Source organism: Halictus rubicundus, chromosome 1 (assembly GCF_050948215.1).
Source record: "Halictus rubicundus isolate RS-2024b chromosome 1, iyHalRubi1_principal, whole genome shotgun sequence".
Taxonomy (NCBI): Eukaryota; Metazoa; Arthropoda; class Insecta; order Hymenoptera; family Halictidae; genus Halictus; species Halictus rubicundus.
The window spans coordinates 30,901,794-30,927,491 of NC_135149.1; the positions used below are offsets into that span (position 1 = coordinate 30,901,794).

General features: G+C 38.1%; 1 protein-coding gene across 1 annotated transcript in view; it reads right to left on the reverse strand.

Annotated features, from left to right (window-relative positions):
* Positions 1–25,698, reverse strand: part of LOC143360759 (uncharacterized) — a 167,341-nt gene that overhangs the window by 14,251 nt on the left and 127,392 nt on the right. Inside the window, exons 7-9 of the mRNA XM_076799874.1 lie at positions 22,927–23,050; positions 18,933–19,093; positions 16,531–16,692 (exon numbers count right to left, since the gene is read on the reverse strand). Of these exons, the coding sequence (XP_076655989.1) occupies positions 16,531–16,692; positions 18,933–19,093; positions 22,927–23,050 (447 nt within the window). The remainder of the gene's footprint in view (positions 1–16,530; positions 16,693–18,932; positions 19,094–22,926; positions 23,051–25,698) is intronic.

Here is a 25,698-nt window from a genome sequence, read left to right on the forward strand (position 1 = left end):
TATTTATAAGGAAACTCGATGCTAATTAAATACAACATTTAGAAATCGAATTTTTACTAAAACTTCCAGTCTGTGCTCGTTAGTTCAATATTCTGACTTGAACCACGAGTGACATAAAATTGGTTCAATATTATTAACCATCGTATAAATATCTTTAATGATGCGTTTTTTAATTGAGAAAAATGTCACCGGTGAACTGCTAAATCCTGATTTAGGCGCAGAAATGCCTGCGACCGCAGCCGCAGAAATTACGATCGGAGAAATTGTTTTTTTTTTTTTCGTTCTCCGTTCGCGATTAACACACAGAAGCACGACGAAATTGGAAAAATACACTTACCAGTTTAAAGATCTAAATTGAATCGATCGTGATCGATCGGGAAGCTAGACTTCGGCTGTCAGTCGATTAGCGATTCGTTTCCCCATTTCTACGATGTAGATCATCGAAGAGTTAGTTTGTTTGTTTGTTTTTTTTTTGTTTTGTTCGATTACTATTACACTTACATCGAGTACACGGGTATCGATCTGTTGACCCTCGTGTGACCAACCGTCCACCCGTTTTCTCGCTCATTTTGTGCAACGATTTTTATGATCAATTTATACATCAATTTTTATGATACATTTTATACGATAATCTTTATGAACCTGAAAAAACATCGACGAAAATTGCTTTCGTGTACACATTGTTCGCCGACTGGAAAATTGGAGAGCAAAGTGTTCACATGATTTTTTAAAATGTTCATTCAAACATATAAATAAAATAGTTCAATGTGTGAGAGATAGTGTGCCACAGAGAAAGTTGATTTTTACGAATTTTCTTGGGAGAACTGTTAATTCTACAAGAGTAAAATGTTCTGGGATGAAAAAAGGCAGTCTTCAATTATACTGTAAAATTTTTCCAGCTTGATCCTTCTCATTGTTTGTTGCGCGATAAACAATTTTGTCCCCAAAAATCGTCAAATACATCTTCGATATTACTCTTTCAATTTATGAATAAAAATGGAATATTCCGAGTAGGATAAGTGACCCAATTACCGTGGGGGTACCAATTACTGTTCCCATATTAATTATACTTATTTCTTAAGCACGATGAATATTAAAAGAGAGATATCTTTTTTCTTCTTTAACACTAGGTTTACGGAGCATTAAAAGTGAGTATTTTACATTACTTTATAAAAATAAGAAGAATGTGTCTATCCAAGTTTTCAGCCATATTTTAAATAATATATACCTAAGGAAATAAGTTTGTTGAGTAATTCCACGTAGATGGATCTTCACAATCTCAATAATAGTAAATTAATAATATTAGAACCCGTCATTTTAAAATCAGTTAATGTTACATATCTCTTCTTGAAGATTCATTACGCTCTAAAAATAAGTGTAATTAATACAGGCACAGTGATTGGGTCCCGTACCCTACGTCACAGATCCAGAAAACCTTCCTGAAACTTTTCATTACCCAGGTTGCATTGAACGAAATGATTTCTAAGAAGGATTTTCGACAAATCCACTCGGGAAAATTGGGAAAAATCGTCCTTCGAGGGTCGAGACTTCGAGTTCGTTTTTGGTTGTCCACGCGAGGGTCGATTACGCTCGAATGATATGACGAGAAGAGATGCGATTAGTAGTCTCCCTATGATACAATTAATTTTACAATGTTCGATTCGCTGCACACTCCGTCGAGCGTCCTCTATCTTCGAATTAGTTTCCTAGAAGCTTAACGCGCGCAGATGGACGCGCGAGCACGCTCGCTCGGCGACTAACATTTAATTACTGTCCCCGTGATTGTGGCAAGAGTCCTGTCGCTCTCCCTCTCAAACTGTGTTCGGAGGCTGTGCCGCGTAGGAAGCAATTAATTAAAGAGGAACTTCTATCCGGGAGTCGCGTTTTTCAACCCATTAACAATTCTCAGCTGTTCTCTCTCTCTCTTTCTATTCGCTCAGAGTCCCCTTTCTCTCGAATTTTTAGCACCGACGCTAATGGATCAAGAGCTAATACGACCAGCACATTTTTATATTAAAAATCTGAAACTCCAGCGCTCCGAAACACTGTCGGTCTCATAATTAATAGCACACCAGTTTTTATAAATGAACCAAACGACTTTGGTTTCTCTGCCAAGCTAGATGGATTCGTTTACTAGATTATATAACAATTAACAACGGTTCTCTATATTATATAATACAGTTTTTGGCATTTTCAGCGCGTAAACAACTTATTTTAAGATACAAAACACATTTTTTGAATTTTCTCTGCCAAGGTATATGGATTCGTTTACTAGTTTTATACAACAATTAACAACAGTTCTCTATACTATGTAATACAGTTTATGGCATTTTCAACATGTAAGCAACTTATTTTAAGATACAAAACACATTTTTTGAATTTTCTCTGCCAAGATATATGGATTCGTTTACTAGTTTTATACAACAATTAACAACAGTTCTCTATATTATATAATACAGTTTATGGCCATTTCAGCATGTAAACAACTTATTTTATGATACAAAACACATTTTTTAAATTTTCGTTCCAAGTCTAAATCAAAAAGTTTTCAACAGCAACTTTTACTAATTTTTTTCGTAATTCAGACTATACCCAATTTTTCCAAAATTTCCTCTACATTTAATCTAGTAAACTAATCCATCTGGGTTGGAAGAAAAACTGAAATGGTTCGGTCCATTTTTAAAATAGTCACTCTGGTTTAAAGTGTGTGCCATCGATTATGAGACTGACTATATATTCGGTTCGTTCCAAAGAACTCGACGATTAAATGCATGTACAGGCATTTTTATGGCTTGTGTTCTATATATTCACATGTTTTAATGAAATTCTCTTGCGATACTGAATTCGAAAAAATATTCGTTTTACAGCCGGACATTGTTTACATTTCACGGGGGTGAAAATAGTCTCCGAAGTTTTACGGATACGAGCTCGATCGTTGTACCATGGAAAAAATTAGTTCTAGAAAAAACCAGTGCTACGCCTGTTGTTTTTAGAAAACAAATTTAAAGAGTTGTTTGTGACGAAAAATCAACACCGGCCTGCAAATGCTTTTTCGGCGAAATTCGGATCTGCGAGAAACACATGCATGTAACACGAGCGAATAAATAGTTCCTGAAATAACAGACCGGAAGTACGACTCTCAACCACAATATTTATAATTATGAGAATTGTGACGTTTCCCAGCAAACGTTCTAAATAAAAATTAAATGTAAAGGAGCACTCGGAAGATTAAACAAATATTGAAACAAAACAAACAATACAAACAAATATTGCCAATATTTGTATACAATTGTTTGATTATTATTATTTGTATATTTGTTTGTTTGTATGTTGTTTGTATTGCCTGATTAAACAAATATTGCCAATATTTCAATATTCTCGCTATCCAATGGAAAAACGATCATTATACAGGATGTTTCGCCTAACTCGAGCATGTAAAGTATCTCAGGAGGGCAAGTATTATGACAGGCAAAAAAATTTGTTCCAAGGTCATAATATTACAGGTCGTTGGATTCGTCTTGACCTCGGCTACCATATAGCGATACTAAAAATATATCGTTCCATTCAAAAAAACCTCGGTGACCTTGAAATCTCAAAAAATATAACCGTGAACAAATTTGTTTGCAATATCGTAATATTTGCACCGCTGAACCAACTAATGTTTTCCTCTGCAATTCTTTTCTATCATAAAAAACAAGCGAGATACTTTAGATGCTCGAGTTAGGTGAACCACCTTGTACAGTGCCAATATTATAAACAGACGTGTTGTCAATATTTCGAATATTCTTTGCCTCGACGGATTTTTCACGAATTATGATAAGATAATGCACGACGTTACAGGATTAGGCGACGGCGAACGCTATCTCGAAACTGACTGCATTGTCAATAATGTCGGACGTATGACGAAAATTGAGTTTGTCAACTTGTATTGATGATATGTATTGCTAGACCGAGGGTGTCTTACAAGAATATTGACAATCTTGAAATATCGACAGTGTCGATCGTCCGAGTGTTCCATAAAAATTGTTACGCGATTCAATATGTCTTGTCCGCATTTCAGTTTATCATTCCCTATTCAATCTATGCAACGTGCTATTTTCAGTCTCAGCACAAGGGTTGAAATTTCATATATAATTTAAACAAATCAATGCAAGAGCCTGAATACTCTTGGGAATCATTCATTAACAATAGCAAGATAGAGATTCTCACAGATTCCGATTAATAAATTGCGGATCATGATGGAAAGTAAAAATTTTCTTCATTCACTGCAATAAACATGGGCTAGATGAAAATATCATTCTTCAACAATTTATGATCATTTAAATTTAACATTTTATTTTACAATTTATCATCAATTTATGCTCATTTTTACTATAAATTTACATTTTTATTGCAAATGCATGAAATCTGCAATTTTGACAGAATGACTCAAACTTTCATCTTTAGAAATTTTTTCTGCTTGAACCGTAAAAGCTACGCAAACGATTCTTCCGTAGAACGATTCCGTACACTCTGCCAAACGTGAGGATATATTTTTTTGTAACATTGTCACCATTTAACCCTTTGCACTCGAAAGTATTTTAACTCCAAAACGGAACATTTCTTCTGACTTAGAAAATTTCCCTTGTATATATATATTTTTTTGTTATACACATGAAAATGGTGCATTTTACTCGTACAATACTGAAGTGTTTAGTAATTTATTACATACAAACAAATTTAATAGTGTAAAAAATATTTTGAATAATAATACAGCAATGTTTAGTGGCGCCTTACAGTCGCCATTCGAGTGCTAAGGGTTAAACATGTTCAAAAAATGTTCGAGTACGCTCCCTAATTTCGTCACATTATCGAAACCCAATTTCACGACCCTGTAGGCAAAAATAAATATAATTACTACATTGCAGCTGTAGTGGGCAGTGTGATTGAAAGAATGACAGCTTGGAAACCCTAAATCGACAATTTTTCCGAATTCAGTGTCGCAAGGGAGGTTGATTAAAGGGTTGGCCGGACACATTTTCGGTGGGCGTAGACGGGCCGAGAGAATTTCCGACTTGCGACGCGGCTGAAAGGATTCGGTTAGGCTGAAAGAAAAGTTTCGGTCCCCCGTCGCAACTTCTGAATTAGGGGTCAGAGATTCGCGGCGTCCTGGTGCGTTCCGATGGAACAGGGGCTACCGGTCTTCTTCCGGAGGGGTGGGGGGTGGGGGGGATGAAACTTTTTCCTCCCAGCAGGCGGAACACCTCGGCTTTTCTCTCACGCTCTCGTGTTTCCTCCTGTTAGTGTTTTACCTGCGAAAGAGCTGCCTGGCGCGTGGGCCGGCCGCGATGGTAGAATCAAGCCCATCTGAAAGCAGACGCGTTCGAAATGGGGCGGGTATAAGCGGGTCCAGACTTGAGTTACCATCGCCTCACCGACAATGATTTCGCCGACAATCGTTTCACCGACACGACTCCATCGACACCTAGGCAATATTAACTCACCGACATCTTCGTATCACCGACAGCCATTTCCCCGACAAATGGTTTCTGTCGGGACGAAAGTCTCTCTCGAATTTGACACCGAGTTACAAACACTTCGACCACCCGACCAGAGGCCATAAATTAGCCTAACAGTCGAAGCCATGACACTGACAATTTAAGACACCGTCTGGATAACCTCTAAACACTCGCCCCCCCATTTTCTCCCACTATTCTTTATCCTTTAAAAACCATCTCTGCGAGGGATTCGTTAGTCTTCAGTCAGTCTTCAGCTAGTCCTCATTTAAGCCACATCATTTCGTACAGTCGATATAATTAAAGTAAGAGTTATCGTTATCAACAAGTTGTACAATTCCTGTACCACTCAGAACACCTCGCCCTTTAAAAAGAACTACCTAGCACGGTTTTAAGGGGGCCTTTAGTTACGCTGTGCCTTTTTTCCTAGACATTTTACGTCTTAAATAGGTAAGTGATCAATTAAAAATGCACACCACCGTGTTTGTACACGTCTTTGCTACGTCTGTCCAGAGACATTTTTCTCGAGAAATGAGAAATAAGACTATATTTCTCGATAATTCTCGAGAATTTTTAATAAAATCAAAAAATATTGGGAAACTTGTACCAAACTTTTATAAAGTGAAACATTACGCTTTTGTTTTGAAATGACTTCTTTAAGAAGCATAATGCGTCTAATGTAGAATCAGACACAATCTACTTCTTTTTTTTTTTTTGTAACAAAATCTGTAGCCGTAGAAAAATTTCTTTCATTTTGTGTGGATGTTGGCTTTATCGTATACAGAACATCCAAAAGTTGCTGAAGATTGGGTGTCCTTTTTCCAGTGGACTCAAAAATTTGGAATTCCTTTGTTAGAGTCCGGAATTTATTTTCTTCTGCCGCTAAACTCTCGACACTAAATTCTTGAAGGCTATCTGCAATTTCTAATTCTAACTGTTTTTCCAGTGACAGTTCCTCATTCTGAGAATCTGAAAGTTTCTCACTATTTTCATAAGAATCGTTGTTGTATTTTCCAAAAAGTCTGCTTAGAATTTGTTTTGCCATTTTATACATATCTGCCTTGGATGTTAAATTAAAAAATGTATCTTCTGAATCTGTTTGCAGAGATTCTGGATTATGCAGATATTTTATAAAGGATACAACAATCTCGTCTCTTCTTTTAGATATTTCTTCTTTAATAACAACGAGAAACTCATTACTCAATCCAGTATTCAGTTTTCCTAAAGTTTTAAATAAGAATTTCAGAGAATTTAAGAATTTATATGTTATAAAATAAATGAGATTCATCAGAATTTTCCTAAATTTAAATTTCTTGAGGAACACTAGTCCAGAGCCTTTTTTTCGATACGAACATTAAATCTCTCGAAATTAAGAGAATCTCTCTGCAATATACGTATATGAACTTGCAAAGGTCAAGACAAATTGACGCTTAAATATTGCAATGAGCAGTTTAAAAGTGGTCACCCGTGTTTCCTAAAAGTCCAATCTATGTCTGTATGGAGCCCAAATTGCGAATTTCTAGCTCATCGTGGCGTAATTTGTAATATTCGGCAGAAAACTCGCTTTCTGAAGCAAGTATGACGTCACAAGATGGCTGCCGCAGAGAGATTCTCTTCATTTCGAGAGATTTAGTGTTCGTATCGCAAAAAATGCTCTGGAAAGACGTGGCAAAGACATGTACAATTACGGTGGTATGCATTTTTAATTGATTACTTACTTATTGAAGACATAAAATGTCTAGAAAAAAAAGACACAACGTAACATAGCGTGACAGTCAAGGCCAAATGCCTGCTGGCCGCCATAAGTAACCAAGCAGGAGTGACAGATGTGAGAAGAGTCGAATTTACTGATCTTTTCCATCTACGCACGTACAGTTTCCTTGATAACGAGTTTTGCCGACAATGATTATACACAAACCATGAAATGAAATGACTATTGGTGAAATAACTGTCGGGGAAATAACTGACGATGGTCTGAAAATGTCGGTGAGTCAATATTGTCGGCGAAGTTAGGTGTCGATGAAATCGTGTCGGTGAAACGATTGTCGATGAAATAATAACTAATTAACTAATTAATTAGTAACTCCCAGATTTACCGGCTGCGGACGTGAAGGCAGCGTTCCGACGTTTTCGGGACTGGTCGGCCATCGAATAAACGCGTGGGACGCGATCGCCCCTTTTATCGCGGTGTCGCGTGTACAGTCTTGGCCAAAAGTGTCGGCCTCCTAGCGAAAAATAGATTGTTTAACACTAGGTTTACGGGGGCACTAAAACTAACTATTTTACATTGCGTTGTAAAAATAACAAAATTGTAGTTATTCAGATTTTCAGCCATTTTTATTGTAATATGTGCTCGGAGAAATTAATCCATCGAACAATTCTTCGCAAGTGCGTCCTTGCACTCTTAATAATTGTAAATTTAAAAATTTCGAGTCCGTCATTTTGACGGGTCTCGTAAATCTAGTGTTAATACCGGAACTCTTGGTGCATTTTGTCTGCGACATCTCGTATTTTAGATGCAGCACATTAAATTCACTTTGAGCGTGACCACGATTTTGTATATTATACGGAAGAGATTCGATTCATTTTTTATACGTGTATAATGATCACGATTTTGCAGTTTATGTAAGGAAAATTAGTTTTATTTTTGTGTGTGTTCCTAATAACCACGATTTTGTATATCGTATGGAAGAGATTGAATTAATTTTCTATATGTGTATAACGATCACGATTTTGCAGTTTATGTAAGGAAAATTAATTTTATGCAGGTCCAAAAGCAGCACAAATTTTGTATTTTATTTGGCGAATATCAAACTGATTTTATACTCATTGTTACTTAAAATTGCACAGAATGGCGTTCGAGGAATTTATCAGCTGTTTGTTTCAATCTCTTGGTGCATATTTTATAAGAGGTTACGATGTTGGATTTAATTAAATGTTACAACTACAGAGTAACTATCACTCAAACAAACACAGATAGCGAACATACGAATGATCAAACTAGTCCACAAAACCCCATCTGAAATTCCTTAATGCATAAACAAATTATTATACAAATTGGTTCATTTATCAAACCCCAACGCAACGACGTGTATGATAAAAATGAACTGAAAATGTACTTCGTACAAAAAATTGTGAAACAATTCGCCGACGTTTAAAAACGTCAAGAAAATTGAACTAAAAATTGACACGCGTTTGCCACGAGCTCCAACAACAGTTGAGGTCGGAATACAAAGACTATGACACTCCCGGACATTTTATAAGCTGCCATAAATCTTATCGACCTGTTCAAATCGCTGCGACAAAGCAAGCAGTCATGAATATAATTTCGACACGACGCCCGATACTTTTGATCAGGGCTGTACGCAGTGTATATTCCTCGGAAGAAAATCGCATAACCGTTTTGTATTATGCGGGGACACCATAAGATATTCGACAGCACCAGTCCCGTACATTTCCTTGCTCATTTTTGTTGTTCGTTCGAGAAGAAGAATCGACTCGGGAAAAAAAAAGATCGAAGATAAATATATACCGGTTGTGTTTTCCATTTTTCTTCTTGTGAAAGCAGTTTAATAAACGTAACTTAGATAACAATGTCACGGATCGCGCGATCATGTTAATCGAGCGAACAAACACGAACACAAAATGGTATCCGATAGCACGACTGGAAACGAACACAAAAGCTGCAACAAAAAATTCGAGAGACAGATTAGAGAGAAAGGAAGAGAGAGAGAGAGAGAGAGAGAGAGAGAGAGAGAGAGAGAGAGAGAGAGAGAGAGAGAGACACATTCTATGTGTGCGTGTGTTAAAAAGTGTGAAAGCTGTGGCAAGCGTTCTAAGTTAGAATTTATTTTCAAGGAGATTCATACTTATCCGTGCTTGGATTGCTCGATCTTTTGAATTACTCGAGGGAACCCCGGTGATATGCGAATTTTGTTCGGGTTAGGTGAGACAAAGCTTCCAGTATCAAACAACTGATATACTTTATATTCATGTTCTCGAAAAACAGACAAATGTGTAAATTTCATTTTTATTTGCTTCGGATTTATTATATTCAAAATTAGAAAGTGGATACTTGAGAATTCTGAGAAATTTATGGCACAGAATCGTAAAATATATAAAAATGGGTGCACTAATTAAAAGATTGATAGCGTTTTTATTCCAGTTTCGCCACCAGAACTCCAGCAGGCGACGAAAGAAAATTTGTCTCCCGTTCTACCTTTTTTAAAATAACCTACGAGCATGAGAATGTTCATAAATCTCCTCCAGTCCATTAATTATGTCCTTGGACGTAAAATAAGGGACTTGAACTTTTCGAATATGATTCATAGCAATTTTTAAGATGCATATATAGTCCCATCGATCTTCGGAATTTTCTCAAAAAATGAACTCGACACTTATCACGTCATCGACGGCTGGAAACAATTTATATATATTCAAAGGAATTAGAAGGTGCACAAACTAACGTCAAAATAATAAATCAAAGTGGTTCCAGTGGTCACAAGTGCCGACAAGTGATGCGAACTTGAAAAAGCTGAAATCGATACGCGACAGAGATAGAGTGCGAGAGGGGAAAAAATTGCAGAAATAAATCAAAATCCGCACATCACCGAAGCAACATTTTTACAACTCTCGGCGACCCTTGTCCGTCAATGACCAGGCCGCAAAAATTGCCGGGATGGAACGTGAATCCACGTAAATCGACGACCATCGACCAGGAACACTGTTTCGTTTTCAGTTTACCTATGTATGGGGAATCGTGCTCCCAGACGTGTTTTATACGTGTGTTTTGCGTTGTGTTCGTCGGTTCGCACACTGCCAAGGTGTCGCACTACAATCTGCCGTTCGCTCGAGCTTCGATAGATCGATTTCCCGGCCCGTCAGAACGTTAGACTGTCTATCAAAGAGCAACGATAACATTGTGCTTATTCGGTCTGCAAAAAGAGAAAATAGTCAAGTTCCCCGAGGATTGCCATTAATCCTGAAAGATGATAGCACTAGCTACAGTGTGTCCCACGAGCTCTGTCCATTTCAATATCTTGGTTATTTCAAACAATACGAGAAAATGTTGCTTACAGAAGTAAGTTTGTCCTAAAACTTACCATTGCTCAGATATTTGACTGTTTACATTCCATTACTTTCATTATGGAACGTATTCAAGGATTAATAAACATTGGTGGGCTTTCGACGAACATGAGTGAACATGAGATATGAAATTTTCATTCGAAGAACAATTAGAGATGCTCCTAATTTATGGAGAAATTCGCACAAGATTTTTCAAAGATTGTGTAAAAAATTAAAAGAAGTAAGAACTAAAGTCTGCGGTGATCGGTACAAGTCTTTCTCTACTGGATACTGAATTTTTCAGTAGTACGAGTAAACGATAAATCGGGCATCCAACTAAAATACTGTGCATTCTACTTAAACTGAGAAATATATTAAGAATACGAACTGTAGCGATAAACTGTGATTTGTTTAAACTATTTGTACCAAATATGTATATATATATACAGTGTGTCCCACGATTTTTGAAAGATTGTGTAAAATATTAAAAGAAGTATGAACTAAAGTCTGCGGTGATCGGTACAAGTCTTTCTCTACTGGATACTGAATTTTTCAGTAGTACGAGTAAACGATAAATCAGACATCCACCTAACATACTGTACATTCTACTCAAACTGAGAAATATATTAAGGATACGAACTGTAGTGATAAACTGTGGTCTGTTTAAACTATTTGTACCAAATATGTATATATATATATACAGTGTGTCCCGCGAATTTTGAAAGATTGTGTAAAAAATTAAAAGAAGTAAGAACTAAAGTCTGCGGTGATCGGTACAAGTCTTTCTCTACTGGATACGAATGTTTCAGTAGTTTTAGGACAATTATTTTTGTATTTTTGTTTTAGGACAAATACACCTTAGTACTTTTATACTCAGAATAATCTATCGAAATCGAGCATGAAACATTGGACATTCCATTTAAAAAAACAAAGGTGATGTCTTCTGGACGCCTCCAAGAATATCATTTATATTATGTAGTTTCTTTACAACTTCTGTAAGTAAAATTTTCTTATATTGTTTGAAATAACCAGGATATTCAAGTGGACAGAGCTGGTGGGACACACTGTACATTTCGATGGATCTAGGATCGAAAGCATACGAAGCTGAATGGTATACTACGGTTTACGCGAAGCTGTTCTACTCTCTGTTGTGCGAACCTCGGCGCAACTTCGTTCGAGCAACTATATTCTCGTTCGCGAAACGAAATTATTTGCCCCCGGAACTATTCTGCTTGTGCAGAGATCTGAGCATGTGTAATCGCCTGTTCCCGCTTTCCATTGTGCGAAACTGTGCTCGAGTTTCTTTGTGCCGGCGCTGACGGAAACTCGCACGGAAAAATTAACTCAAATATGGCGGAAAAGGAAAGTGGACCTTGTGCGACGAACGCGGAAAATTCGGCTGATAAGGGCACGGCTTTTCTCCGTTTCGAAAATATACTGACAATTTTAGCGGTGGATTTTTTGCCGGATATAAAACGGAAATTCTGAAACAGCTCTGTAAATTATGAGTGTATGTCGAATTATTAATCCCTCGCCGTGTAGAGTCGGAATTGTGATGGAAACTTCAAGCAGAATTAAACATGAAAAATATTTAAATGGAAATGAAATACGATACTTCTGTTGTCAATATTTAAAGTAAATGTACGTAATGTGCGTAGAATAAATGTTCTTTTTCCTCTGGGAAATTGCTAAGTAAAAAAAGCCTTAATTTAAAAAATTTTGTCTAAAGTAAAGAGATAAAATATATTTTTTATATATTTTTTACAGGGGCAATTTAATAATGGAATTTTTTAGAAAAATATTACCATGAATGCTGCTTCTAGTTAGAAATTAAAAATTCTGTTTCCATGTTTTTGGTGACGCAAGAATTCCTTTCATGAAATTTCATACAGTATAAAACCGAGGATATTAATGTTTAATTCAGGCGAGAGCGGCTACTCTGATCGATTTTATTCATCGCGGATTAAAATAGCCTTTTCTGCGCCCAATAAATGTAAATTGTATTCAAGTGCGAAGGCGGAATTGTTTTAACTGTGAAATCGATCGTAGGGCAAGGGGTTGAGATATTTTCTAAAGGGGAAATGGAACGATAAAAATGACGAGAAAAATGTGATCGAGATATCATTCAATCTTTCTCAAAAGGGAATTTAATAAATCACGATATTAGTATTTTATTCGGGTAACGAAGACTCTGCACACCGATCGATTTATCTCTTCGTCGACGAAAATAGCGTCTTCTGCAGCCAATAAATAATTTCCAGTACGACTGCCTCGTTAAATTGAACAGGGGCAGCAGCTCAAGAAGAAAATCCGTGGAATTTCCAATTTTGACTCTCGACACCGTGCGCAAAAGCAGTTCCGATCGAAAAACTTTGTAATCGCTCGAACGACAAATTCGCAGCGCTAGGAATTGAATCTGGATACTGATCCGGTCATTATAATGGCCCAGTTAAACTCAAAACAAAGGGCGAACGGTAATCCGTTAATTGAAACCGATAATCCGCGGTTTCAACGGGAACGATCGATCCCGGCGGAATCGATCATCGTTCACAGTCTCCCTCGTGCCTCGAATTCGCGCTCGAACTCGCTCGTAAAAGACGCGTAAAATCGCTTTTACGGCTTGCGCACGCGTCGCCGCGGAATTTATGGTCGCACGATCCTGTTCGCCGAACGTCGTAAAGCAAATTCGAGATACGTCTATCTCGTAACTCTCTTCAGGGCTCGAACGATGCTCGATGAGTTGACCCTTCGGGAATTTTCGCGAACTCCCGCCGGTTTAACCTGTTGGCCGCACACGATTTTTATACTAACGCGTCGAGCACAAAAATGATCCCTACCGATGCACTCGGCCTTCCGCGCAAATACACTTGCCACGCTCCGCGGATTTATGGCAGCTTCGAACGTTTATTTTCAACGAAAACTGCGGACGCTTCTATCCGATTTTTCCGGTGGAGGACTCTTCGATCGGCGAAATATTTTTCGATATTACTGGGAGCTCTGTAAATGTTTTTCTGTGGAAAGGTTTTTGGAAAAAATTGGGGAGACAGTTTTTATGGAGGGTTTACTGTAGAAATATTTTTTAATGGAGGAAATCAGACTTCGTAGTGACTTTTGTCAAATGATTTTTAAGAAGAAGACAAATTCTGGAATGGATTTATATTGATGAAGATTGGAGATCTTTATTTTTGCTGCAACCAATTTTTTAGCGACGAAAGAAATTTTTCTACGATTGCAACCCTCGCAAATATTGATTAATATTGTTATAATATGTAATATATTTAATATGTAATGTTGTTATCAATATTGTTTTAATTTATTTTTGATGCAACCAATTTTTTAGCGACGAAAGAAATTTTTCTACGATTGCAACCCTCGCAAATATTAATTAATATTGTTATAATATGTAATATATTTAATATGTAATGTTGTTATTAATATTGTTTTAATTTATTTTTGATGCAACCATTTTTTTAGCGAGGAGAGAAATTTTTCTACGATTGCAACCCTCACAAATATTAATTACTATTGTTATAATATGTAATATATTTAATATGTAATATTGTTTTAATTTATTTTTGCTGCAACCAATTTTTTAGTGAGGAAAGAAATTTTTGTACGATTGCAATCCTCGCAAATATTAATTAATATTGTTATAATATGTAATATTGTTTTCATTTATTTTTGCTGCAACCAATTTTTTAGTGAGGAAAGAAATTTTTCTACGATTGCAACCCTCGCAAATATGAACGCTTCTGTTTTATTCTTGCCGTAAGAATTTTTGTGATCGATTAAATTGCTAGATGGGGCGGATGATGATTAAAAATGACGCCTGGAATGTTCCTGTGCACCGTCGTGCAGGAATATTGTCTATCTCGGCACCAATAATTGTTCAACGTCTCGTGCGTTCGGCCACAGATGTAGGCTCAAACATTACGCAAGGAGTTGCATTAACGGGAACGGGTTAGCCTGATCGAGCGCGAAATTGCGAGCATTCGCAGCGGTCGGACGCATCAAGCATGGTCGCGAGAAACACATGTGGGAGGGTAGCCTAATTTGGACCACTATGATATCCAAAGATTACTGAAGTCTGTGCGATTTTGCATAGGCATCTTGTTATACGTAGATATAGACGAGGTTGATGCAATCGTGTTTGTGAAGAAACGCCTCGTGGTTACATTGAGAGAAGAGTTATTTGTTTGACTAATTATAAGTAGAAAATTAGTTATTTCGACGTAAGAGTGAAAGCCGTTAATTCATCTAAACGTAAGTAATTACAAGTCTTATTATATCATCACAAAGCTTACTTATTCATTTATAATTTGCAGGTACAATTTTGAGAGGTTATGTTAGATTTAGGTTTCTGTACAATATCAAACATTAAACATTACACATTTGTTCCAATTGTCGTTGAGAAAGCTAATGGTCCAATTTAGGAAACTAGCGGTTCAATTTAGAAAACCGGTTTCCTTATTTGGACCGATGACACGATTTTGTTTTTAATTCATTTTTCACGGTTATAAATGTTTTTTAAAATTTAATAGATGGTATTATTTTGTAGGTACACTTAGCGAGTTTCTTTTCTACTACCTAATTTTTATCGACACTTCTTATGTATCTCTATACAGGGTGTCCCACATAAATGGGAACACCTAAATACCTTTCGTATTTACAGTCCTATCAGAAAACTACAGAGGACAAAGTGACACTATTGCAGGGGCCCATTTTAATGGTGAAGAAAAAAATTTGTTATGTCGTGTTTTTTAATGAAATTTCAAGGTCACCGATGTTTTTTTAAACGGAATAGTATATTTTTTTACGATAGCATGATAGACAATAAAAAACTGAATTTAGTGGATACCAGCTTTTTGACCTTGAAATGACCTTGAGCAACAATAATCATGTTGAAGCGGATGAAATGTGGAAGTTTAAAACTGACGTGTTTCAGCAAAGATTGCGCGTTGTTTACGTCGGGTTGACCTTTACATATCATAATAAATTTTCGAAATAGTTTTCATAGTAAACAGCGTATGTTTATGTTAGAGTATGTATCATTGAGATCGTTAACAGAAGGTTAATCGGTTAGGATAAGTACATTGTTCCTTCTGCATTATTCGAGTTCGAAACGCGAAAGTGATAACAATGCGTTATACTGTACAGGAACGAATCTATGTGGTTTTCACTTATGGCGAAAGCCACCAATCTTTGAGGCAAGCAGTACATTTGTACCGTGAAAAATTTGTGAATCGTATTTGTCCTTCGTTACACGCATTTTCCGTCGTGGTAGAACAATTTAAAAATACCGGTAGTGTAAATTCTAAAAATCGTAATAAACAAAGAACATGCTTCAACATGATTATTCTTGCTCAAGGTCATTTCAAGGTCAAAAAGCTGGTATCCACTAAATTCAGTTTTTTATTGTCTATCATGCTATCGTAGAAAAAATATACTATTCCATTTAAAAAAACACGGGTGACCTTGAAATTTCATTAAAAACCACGACATAAAAAATCTTTTTTCTTCACCATTATATTGCCCCCTGCAATAGTGTCACTTTGTCCTGTGAAATTTTCTGATAGGACTGTAAATACATATAAACATATAAAGAAGCATATAAAATTGGTCCAAATTAGGCTACCTTCCCCTATATGTTTCTTGTCAGAGAGATTACATGCCGTAAGCGTACGTAGGCGTGTAAGGGCTTGCGTTACGCTAAGGGATGCGATTCACGATTCACCGCGTGCAGTATGTTCCGTCCCAGAGTACCGTACACGTGTACCCAAATCAATCTGAAATTCAAAACAGTGATTCTTCGGCTACAGCTGCTGCATCGTATCGGGGTTCAAGGGTGGAGAAAGTGGGGGAAGAAACGGTAGAGCGACAGAGATGATACAGTGATGAAACAGACAGGAGAGAAATTAAGACACCTACGGGATTATGCGCGCATGCACAGGATGCTCAACGGATTGTGTACCTGACGCTGGTCGTTCTGGTCTGACTGAGACTCGGGTGTCTCTTCACCGGCTCCCTGTAACCCTTTCTCGGACAGCAAATCCACCATCTGCAGCAAGCCGCCGCCAGGAAACTCTCTCGGAAGTGTTTCGACATGAACCCGTAAATAATCGGATTTATGCAACTGCGGACAAACATTTTCCAGGGGAGATTAGACGTTGATTACAATCTGCAAGCTTATTCTCTTCTGTTCTTTAAACGCTGTACTCTTCGCGGGTTTTAAGAGTATTTCCTTTTCTGCCTTTTTACTTCATTGTTGCGTCGAAAGAAATTATTTTGACGATAAAATTAGTAACCCTCCGAATTGCCGGGGATTCTCGTGCTAAATAAAAATTGACCACTGATTTCGAGACAAGGACACATTTATTCGTTTTGTTAACAATTTTTAGTGAGCTAGAAATAGTAGTTTACGGGACCCGTCACAATGACGGGTTCCAATATTTTTTAACCACGGTTATTGAGATTGCGAAGATCCATCTACGTGGAATTACTCAACAAATTTATTTCTTTGGGCATATATTATTTTAAAAGTGGCTGAAAACTTGAACAGACATATTCTTTTTATTTTTATAAAGTAATGTAAAATACTCAGTTTTAGTGCTCCGTAAACCTAGTGTTAAATTCGTTAAATGTATCTACAAATTTTGAGAGAGTAAATTTTAAGATTTAATGAATACTGTATCTGCAAGATGCGAGAGGGATTGAAGAATAATCTCCGCGACGAATTTCAATGTCTTTAACCACGTTAAACAAATTTCAACCAGAGCAGCGGTCCCATTTGATTGGAATCACAGCCAGACTAGTATTAATCCCCTAACAATTACCTAACCGCTCGTAGCGTGTCGACAAGCATTCCTAAACGATGGTTATCGACGAGTACAATGGTAAGACCATTAACATCGTCGGGCCGCGTCTCGCGAATGGAAGTAGGCGGAACGAGAATCGATATTAAGCGCCTCAGCAGATCGCGCGGCGGTTCGAAGGAAATTAATTAAACGCGTTCCCAGCAGCGCCCGCGTCTCCCTGGAAACGTGTGACTTTTCAGCGAGGAAACCGAGTCTGTATTCACCCGTTCGCATTAACGTTCCCGCTGTCAGAAATCCGACAGTCTATAAATTAGAAATCGTTGAAAAAGACAGAAAAGGAATATCAATTATTTATTGCGAGCAAAACGTGGTAGAAAGCATAGAGAAACTTTTTTCTGTGACGCTCAGTCATCGAGATAATGGATTTCAGAAGTTCCACCGACGCAGTCATCCCAGCAAGTGGAAAACACGAAGAATGGTCAGACGAACTTTCGAACTCGATTGTCTCGAAAACTAAGCGTCGTAGCGACAAACTTTATTCCTTATTCTCGACTAAGTTTAGCATGCGGAATCACTTTCGTCCGGGTGATTTCCGCCCAGAGTCCCTCGATACTGCGGAAATTATGAAAATAGTACACGAAGTCCAGGAAAAGCGAAACTAACAGCGAAGAAGTGTTAATTATTATACTGCGACCTGCAACAGATTATTCGAGTAGCAAAGCCGAGCGGAAAACATAGAGTGAAACTTTCCCCCACGGCATTCAGTCATCGGGATAATGGATTCCAAAAGTTTTCCCGAAGCGCAGCCTTCGACGCCCTAAGTAGAGTAAACTGGGAATGGCCAGGCACGCGCGACGGACTTTTAAACTCGATTATCTCGTTAACCGGGCGTCGTTGGGAAAAACTTCATCCCTCATTCTCGACTCAGTTTTGCACGAGGAATCATCTTGTCTTTGTTAATCCCGCCCGGCGTTACACAGCGCCGAGTAAACAACGAAAATAAGGAAACCCGCCCCGAGGGGATTCGGCAAGTATGATTTACAACGACAGGAAAACAATGTTAATCACACTGTCCGACAAATTCTATCTGTCCCTTCTTGTACACTTCAATGCGCAGGAATGCTAATTAATTTTTTAATTAAAATATTCACACGGCTCGGCATTAATGCCGGTGACGGCGTCTCGCTCCGGATAAATGTTAATTAAACCTTTTCTAGATTGTCATAACCTTGCGAAAAAATATGTCGCTCTATCCAGGTAAGTGTAGAGCATTTTTCCGTGTAAGAATCGCTCAAATGGGATTCATAATTAATGCAGAATAAATTCTTCAAGTTGGAAGCTTGTCTGCAAAATTGAATACAAATCTAAAAAAAATCTAATAATCTGTTTATGAAAATGTAGGATCAATGTTGGACAGTACAGTTTGCTTCTTGAAGAACTGCTGAGAAGCCATGAAAAATAAAGCGTCGAGTTTACAGAAATAAAACAGAGGACGAAGAGACCAATAAACGGGGCGTTTAGTGGAGATAGTAAAAAGAACCATAAATGGCCGACGTACCTGTTAAAGTAGGCCATCAGCTGGAAGGCGGTGTTGAGGTGTTTGTGTATGCCTGCCTTCTTGTGCGGCAGGTAACCGGAAGCTGTGAGGATGTTGTCGATGAGGATGGGTCCCCAGCAGATCACGAAAAGCACCACCACGGCCACCAGCATCTTCACCACCTGGCGCACAGGCAGATCAATGGCACACGTGAGTCCGAGGATCCTCTAATTACAGTGCAGACTGCAATTAGAATCTAAGACCCGTACTCCTTTGAACCGACGAGGACCAAGGAAGCCGGAGCAGTCCCCGAGTCTTAATTACTTCGTGTTCATCGAGCCCGGAGACTCGATCTTTCCAAAGAGGAAACGAAAATTCCGAGAAGAGAATAATGTTTTACTCCACCTGACTTACGTTAATTTTTTTCTCCCCCGTCCGAGTTTCGGATGCTTAGTCATTTCACATAATTTCCCTTCATGACAACGATACACCGCGGTATTATTGTTGTTTGAACTTTGTGCGAAAATTCGCGGAGAATTTGGAAAAAAAGAGACTGCCTGGAATGTGATGTTGTTTTCAGTTACTGGAATTTTTAGGGTAGACGGGTTTTAATTGTGTTTGGGGTGTTTTAATGGGTCCCTGGAAGTTGATACCTTATGATTAGGTGAATTTTTGTACAGTGTTTTATAGACATTGCAATCGGAAAGAAACTTTCCAATTAGAAAACAGTTCTGTGGTATTTCGAGCTGAATAAAAATCTCGTTAAGTTTTTTCGAGCTTTCTTTCCGATTTAGAAAAGTGGAATATTGCTATGAATGCATAAAATTAGCAGTCTGATTGCAGGGGAATATGCAATTTCGCACGAAATGAGGGGGAGAAAGAAGATCGAAATTAATAGAACCAGTCGCGAAGTAGTTTGGAAAAGGAGTTACAGAAATAAGATTTGCAACCTATTAAGTAACAGTGGTTTGTAAAAATGATTGGAAATGTACAACATGTTCGCTATGGTTCAAGCAAGACGAGTAGAAAACCCTATGTAGGACGATCGGGGAAGGCCTTATGTGTTCGAGAGCGTCGTTCCAAGTGCGTGACAATTACCATTTAAATGAAAGTGGCGACGATTTGTTTAGGCAAATTGCTGGCCGGTGCGCTCTTACCAATTTCAACGAAGCTATGGACTTTTATCGCTGACGGAATTGCCGGGGCTGTTTTCCGCCTTTGTTCGCCCTTACAATTTCTGTTTTATCGTTTCAACGAGATTGTATTATAATTAATGGACCGTGATTGCATGATTTCGCTCGTACTTGTATTTAAAGATGTCCGATCTCATTTCCGAGACCTTTTCACTCGACAACGAGATTCCCGATTTTAATTATCATCACCTCGTACAGAAATCACCGTGCAACTTTACTGTAAATGAATATTTGTAGCTACGGTATCATACAATTTTAATTTGAAAGAGTAGTGTGTATCTCGAGTACTATTTTTGTTATAGACATTGTTATAGACATTGAACGGCCGGAAATAATTTGTCAATAATTACTATCACGGCGATCGAGATCTCCCGAAATTAGTTGAGGCGGGGAGAGTTGCGCAACGCTGCGCACGTGCGCACCTGTGCTCGGCGAGCGCGCAGTCAGTCAGTCGGACCGGGCACTCCGGCAGGAGCGGACGCGCTCCGGGACCAGAAGGGCTATGGACTACCTTAGAGTTGAGAAGGGATTCTCCAGAGCCTTGACCTACCTTTGCCGACCTTGGTTTACCTAAATAATTTATGGTAGTACCAACTAGGTATGGCACTTAACCTCTTAAGCACGGCGCGATCGTCCGCAACTTTCGGATTCAAAATCAAGGAACTTTCGATAGGGATGAGGTAGAGCGATGAAATTTTTTGGAAATGAAAGCTGCAACTTTGTAGAATATGGGAAAAATAGAGAGATTGTGGTACGAACGTTTTTTAACCTCGAGAAAATTCGTTAAACGCGCACAAATTCAAGAAAATTTTAGTTTTTCCAATACCGCGCGCGGAAAAAATTTTTTTTTAACATGCTATACATCATTTCCCATAGATTTCTTCACGCTGATTTCAAATCTGGTCTCAAAATTTGTCTACGACCTCAGGATTTTGCAAAAAATAGATTTTTGTGACGAAAACTAATGAAGTCATTTTTTCGTTGAAATGATTCGATGGTAATAATCTCTCTATTTTTCCCATATTCTACAAAGTTGCAGCTTTCATTTAAAAAAAATTGCATCGCTCTAGCTCATTCCTATCGAAAGTTCCTTGATTTTGAATCCGATTTTGTCCAAATTGCCCACTGTGCGGCGCGCTCGTCCGCAGCTCTGTCTCCCAGGGACGGCGCGCCTGGCCGCGGAATGCAGAAAAGCCACTATAGTGGCGTTACCGTTCAAACTGATGCTTTCCACGGAAACCACTATAGTGGCGTAAAGTACTTAAGGGGTTAAAACTTGTATGGTCTGCCTTAAGTTAGCTTGGGGTGGAGCAAGGGTGTTTGAATTCTTCATTTGTTTACCTTGACAGCTCTTCTCAAGTATTAATACAAACGCAAAGTTTCTGTTTTAGAATACGTGTACTCTAGACAAACATCGTCAACCTTTATTTTTGGATTACTAATTGGAATTTGATTCTGAACCTTCCAATGGGTGTCCGAAGAATTTGTAAATCTAACCTCAGCGATAAAAAAATAAATGACCTAATTAAATTCGTCAAGGAAACCAAACTCACCAAACAAATGATGTAATGTATCCTTACTTATTTTTTGATGTCGTTAATAATCTAGCAGTTGATGCAACATAAAAGTATATATTAGGGGGGCCCATAAGTAATCAATTATTTTGAAATCTGAAACCAACTTTGTAGTAAATTCAGGTTTTTATTTCTTAATTTATTATATAATCTCCGTCATTATCAAGAACTGTTTGAGAATATTATGTTATAATATTATCGAGAATATTTTGAGCACAGGCTGCTTTACCGGAAACTGTAAAAGAATAAAATTCCTCTTCAACAGAACAGAACTAGAGGTATAACAAATTCTTTGCAAACAATTGATTATTTATGGGCACCCCTAATATTAAACAAACCAAAAATCAAGTAAATTTCTTGATTTGTCTCTACATGAATTCGTATTACATTTTGGCCTCCAGTGTACTTGTCACAGACTACTATCTTTCAGTTATAATTTAAGTTCTCGAACACTGACAAATCGGTACAGAACTAAAGTCAAAACAAATTCTTTGCAAACAATTGATTACTTATGGGCATCCCTAATATTAAACACACAAAAAATCAAGTAAATTTCTTGATTTTTCTCTACATGAATTCGTATTACATTTTGGCCTCCAGTGTACGTGTCACAGACTACTATCTTTCAGCTATGATTTAAGAACACTGAAAAATTCCTACAGGAATAAATTCTAATTTCTAAAACCTAAAGAATCTTCTCAATGTTACATCAATTTTTCCCTAGCTGCCAGTCAGGTCACATCAGTTTCTCTGTAAACCTACCAGACATAAAACAGGCCAAGAATGACAATGAAAAGATTTTGTTTCAAAATTGATCTTAACACGTTGACTGCCACGTCACCCATATCTGGGTGACGGAATTATTTGTCCAGGTTCTAAAATGAATTTTTACGTTAATATATTCACCGTAACAAATTTTATTAGTATCTGTAAAATGCAAGTAAATAATATCAGTAAATGCAACACTACTCAATACCATACATTTAATTTTTTTCAATTCTTATTTCATTAAATAACTTACTTTGATTTTACGAAATTTCTGAGGTTTCCAGTTTCGCAGTCAAAGTGTCAATCTATCATTTTCTACGAGCAACGTCACAGCCTAATTTTTCCCATAAAGACACAGCAACCCGATATTCCCGGAAGAGGTCTGAACGCCGATCCACGTCGGATCCGGTAAGGGATCACAGTAGGATCCTGAGGAAATCGAATCGAATTTGCAGAGGTCTAAGAGGATCTGCGACGCACCTGTTTCATGGTCCTGGATTCCTCCTCTGTCTGTCCGTCTTCACGATAGGAGCGTCTTCCGTTTCTCATGGCCTGCCTCTGGGTCATGGGTATCGACTCGGTATCTGCATTATTCGGGCTTAATCTGGAACACATTGTTCGAATTGAATCCGCGCAACACTGTTTCGCAAACCGTCCGGCTGTTTCCTCCCGTGGACCCGTTATCTGAATCCTTTATGCGCGTCGACGTTCTTTCGGCCGCGCGACCCTGATCGCTCGTTGTGGATCCGGGGCTTTATCAGGTTGGATCCATCCTGATAAACGAAACACGCGAGCCTGCGAGGAGTTTTGCCGGTGGAACTTGCAAATTGCATCGCTCGAGATTCCGTCGTTACGGTCAACCGGCTGATCGGGGCTTCCTACAAGTTTCTAACGAGCATAATAAACGAGGATGGCTCCAGGAGGGCCGGCGACGATCGATAACCAGACACGGGGATCAAGAGTTCTCTCTAGGTACAGTAACATGCACCGCGATCTTCCTGGCACGATGACAAGTTTATCGAGAACATCGTGATACCGCCCGACTACGCGATTCGCGGTACTGAGCATGATTCTCAGTCGGAATTATACTGCGGCCCTTCCGTGAGAATTCCCGTTTTCCCAGAATTCCGAATGGAACTGTGCTTCGTTGCGTCGTCACCGAGATTATTGACTCTTGCGCAAAATTTTGTCCGAGGCATCCGTAGGAAGGAAACAATCGAGATTTATTTTTGCAAATTTTTCCCTCCCAATTCGTTTCGTTATTTTTCAAATAATTTTAGTATAGAATAAAGTACCTTTTAGAATTATTATAGAATAAAGTACCAATTACTAAAAGTTTTCTGCGTTCGTTTCGAGAAACGCTGAAACGTATTTCTGCTGCCAACAATTTCAATTAATTAAGGATAATGTAGCACTCTATTAATTGTAATGGTACCGCAAATAGTGCCAGACAGACAGCTATTATATCACATTTGTGCGCGTTTTAGAGTGTGCTTAAATCCAGCTTAGCAACAATGTCCGTTATTTGTATGCTGCATTCAACGTAGCTGCGACTACGTCGAGAAAATATGGGAACACTGTTTTTAATTAAAACTGCAACTCCGTGACAGAGAAAATATACCTAATGGATTCATTAGTACCAAACTTCATGAATTTATAACCGGATTGTGGAAGTTCATAAAATTATAGATTTTCGCTCTGTATTTTGTGGAAACAAGAACTAATTCGAAATTTATTCAACCCATTAAAAACGAATTGAATAATCTTCATTTGCGACGTTCAAAAAGTGGCAGAACGTGATTTCCACTAAAATTTAATGGAACTTTATTCGATTTTCTCATTAATAACTCCACTAATTGACGAAATAAAATTTTACCTCAATCTTCACTCAATATTTGTACAAACATATAAAATTGCTTTCTACCTAAGTCTACGCAAACTATATTTAATACCGACATAATAAAGAGAGATTTACCTACAGAGATTCATTCTCAAGACATAATACACTTTCTGAAATGCTAGCGAGTTGACAGTTTAGAAAATACTCGCCAGAAAAGTTTCTGTAGACCACAACATCATCCCCCAAATGCTGACCATTAATTTCTCTTGTCCCCTTGAAAAATGAATGCACAGAGCAGTAGCATCAAAGTGCATCGATCATCAGCAAGAAACTTTCGTGCTCCCAGAAGAAACTTCTCACTGTCACGAATGGTAAATAAGTGGATTGCGAGGATCATTCTCCTCGAAAAAGCAAATTTTTTAATCCCCTCAAAAGTCGTTTATATGTCTCGGACTCGTCGAGGAACAACTCGCATTTTTCTACGTTCCGTAATCTGCGCGGCTGCTTTCCCGAAGAGTTTGCGAAACCTCCGCGAAAGTTCGGTTTCAATTGCCCTTTGAACTCCCAGGAAACGGCTGTTTAGCCACTTTCAACTTTTTACGAGCCCGCCTCGACAGCCGTAACGATTTCTGCTGAGATATATCACCGTTGCATTTAACACGATCCCGTGGTTCCTCCTCGATCGAGAAATAAGGTACCATTTTCCCAGAAAATTAATTTTAATCACACAATTATTCAATTTGTCAATGAAGTCAAAAAATAAAAAAGACACTGTCGAATCTGATACGATTTCTGCTGAGATATCACCGTTGCATTTGACACGGTCCTCTGGTTCCTCCTCGATCGAGAAATAAGGTACCATTTTCCCAGAAAATTAATTTTAATCGCACAATTACTATACACAATTACTGAATTTATCAGTGGAGTCAAAAAATAAAAAAGACACTGTCGAATCTAACCGTTGCATTTGACACGGTCCTGTGGTTCCTCCTCGGTCGAGAAATAAGGTACCATTTTCCCAGAAAATTAATTTTAACCGCACAATTACTATACACAATTACTGAATTTATCAGTGGAGTCAAAAATATAAAAAAGACACTGTAGAATCTGATACGGCCCCGAAGAGTTGCTCATAGCATTTATAATATTCATGGCAAAAGTATGTTCTATTATTTTGGACTTTTTAAGACGTCTGAAAGAGAAGCTGCATTTTCATTAAATGTTAGTCCACAGTCTGGCAATTAGCACAGCTCGATGAATAATCGGTGTCAAGGAAGATGTCGCTGAAATTCTCGATCGGGACCTCGAGAGGAAAAAGAAATTTTAATATTCATCGTGCGAAATGTTGGCAAGGAGTCTCGTGACTCGCGTTAACAACATTACGGGGTCCCGTAACTTTCAAGCGACCGCTG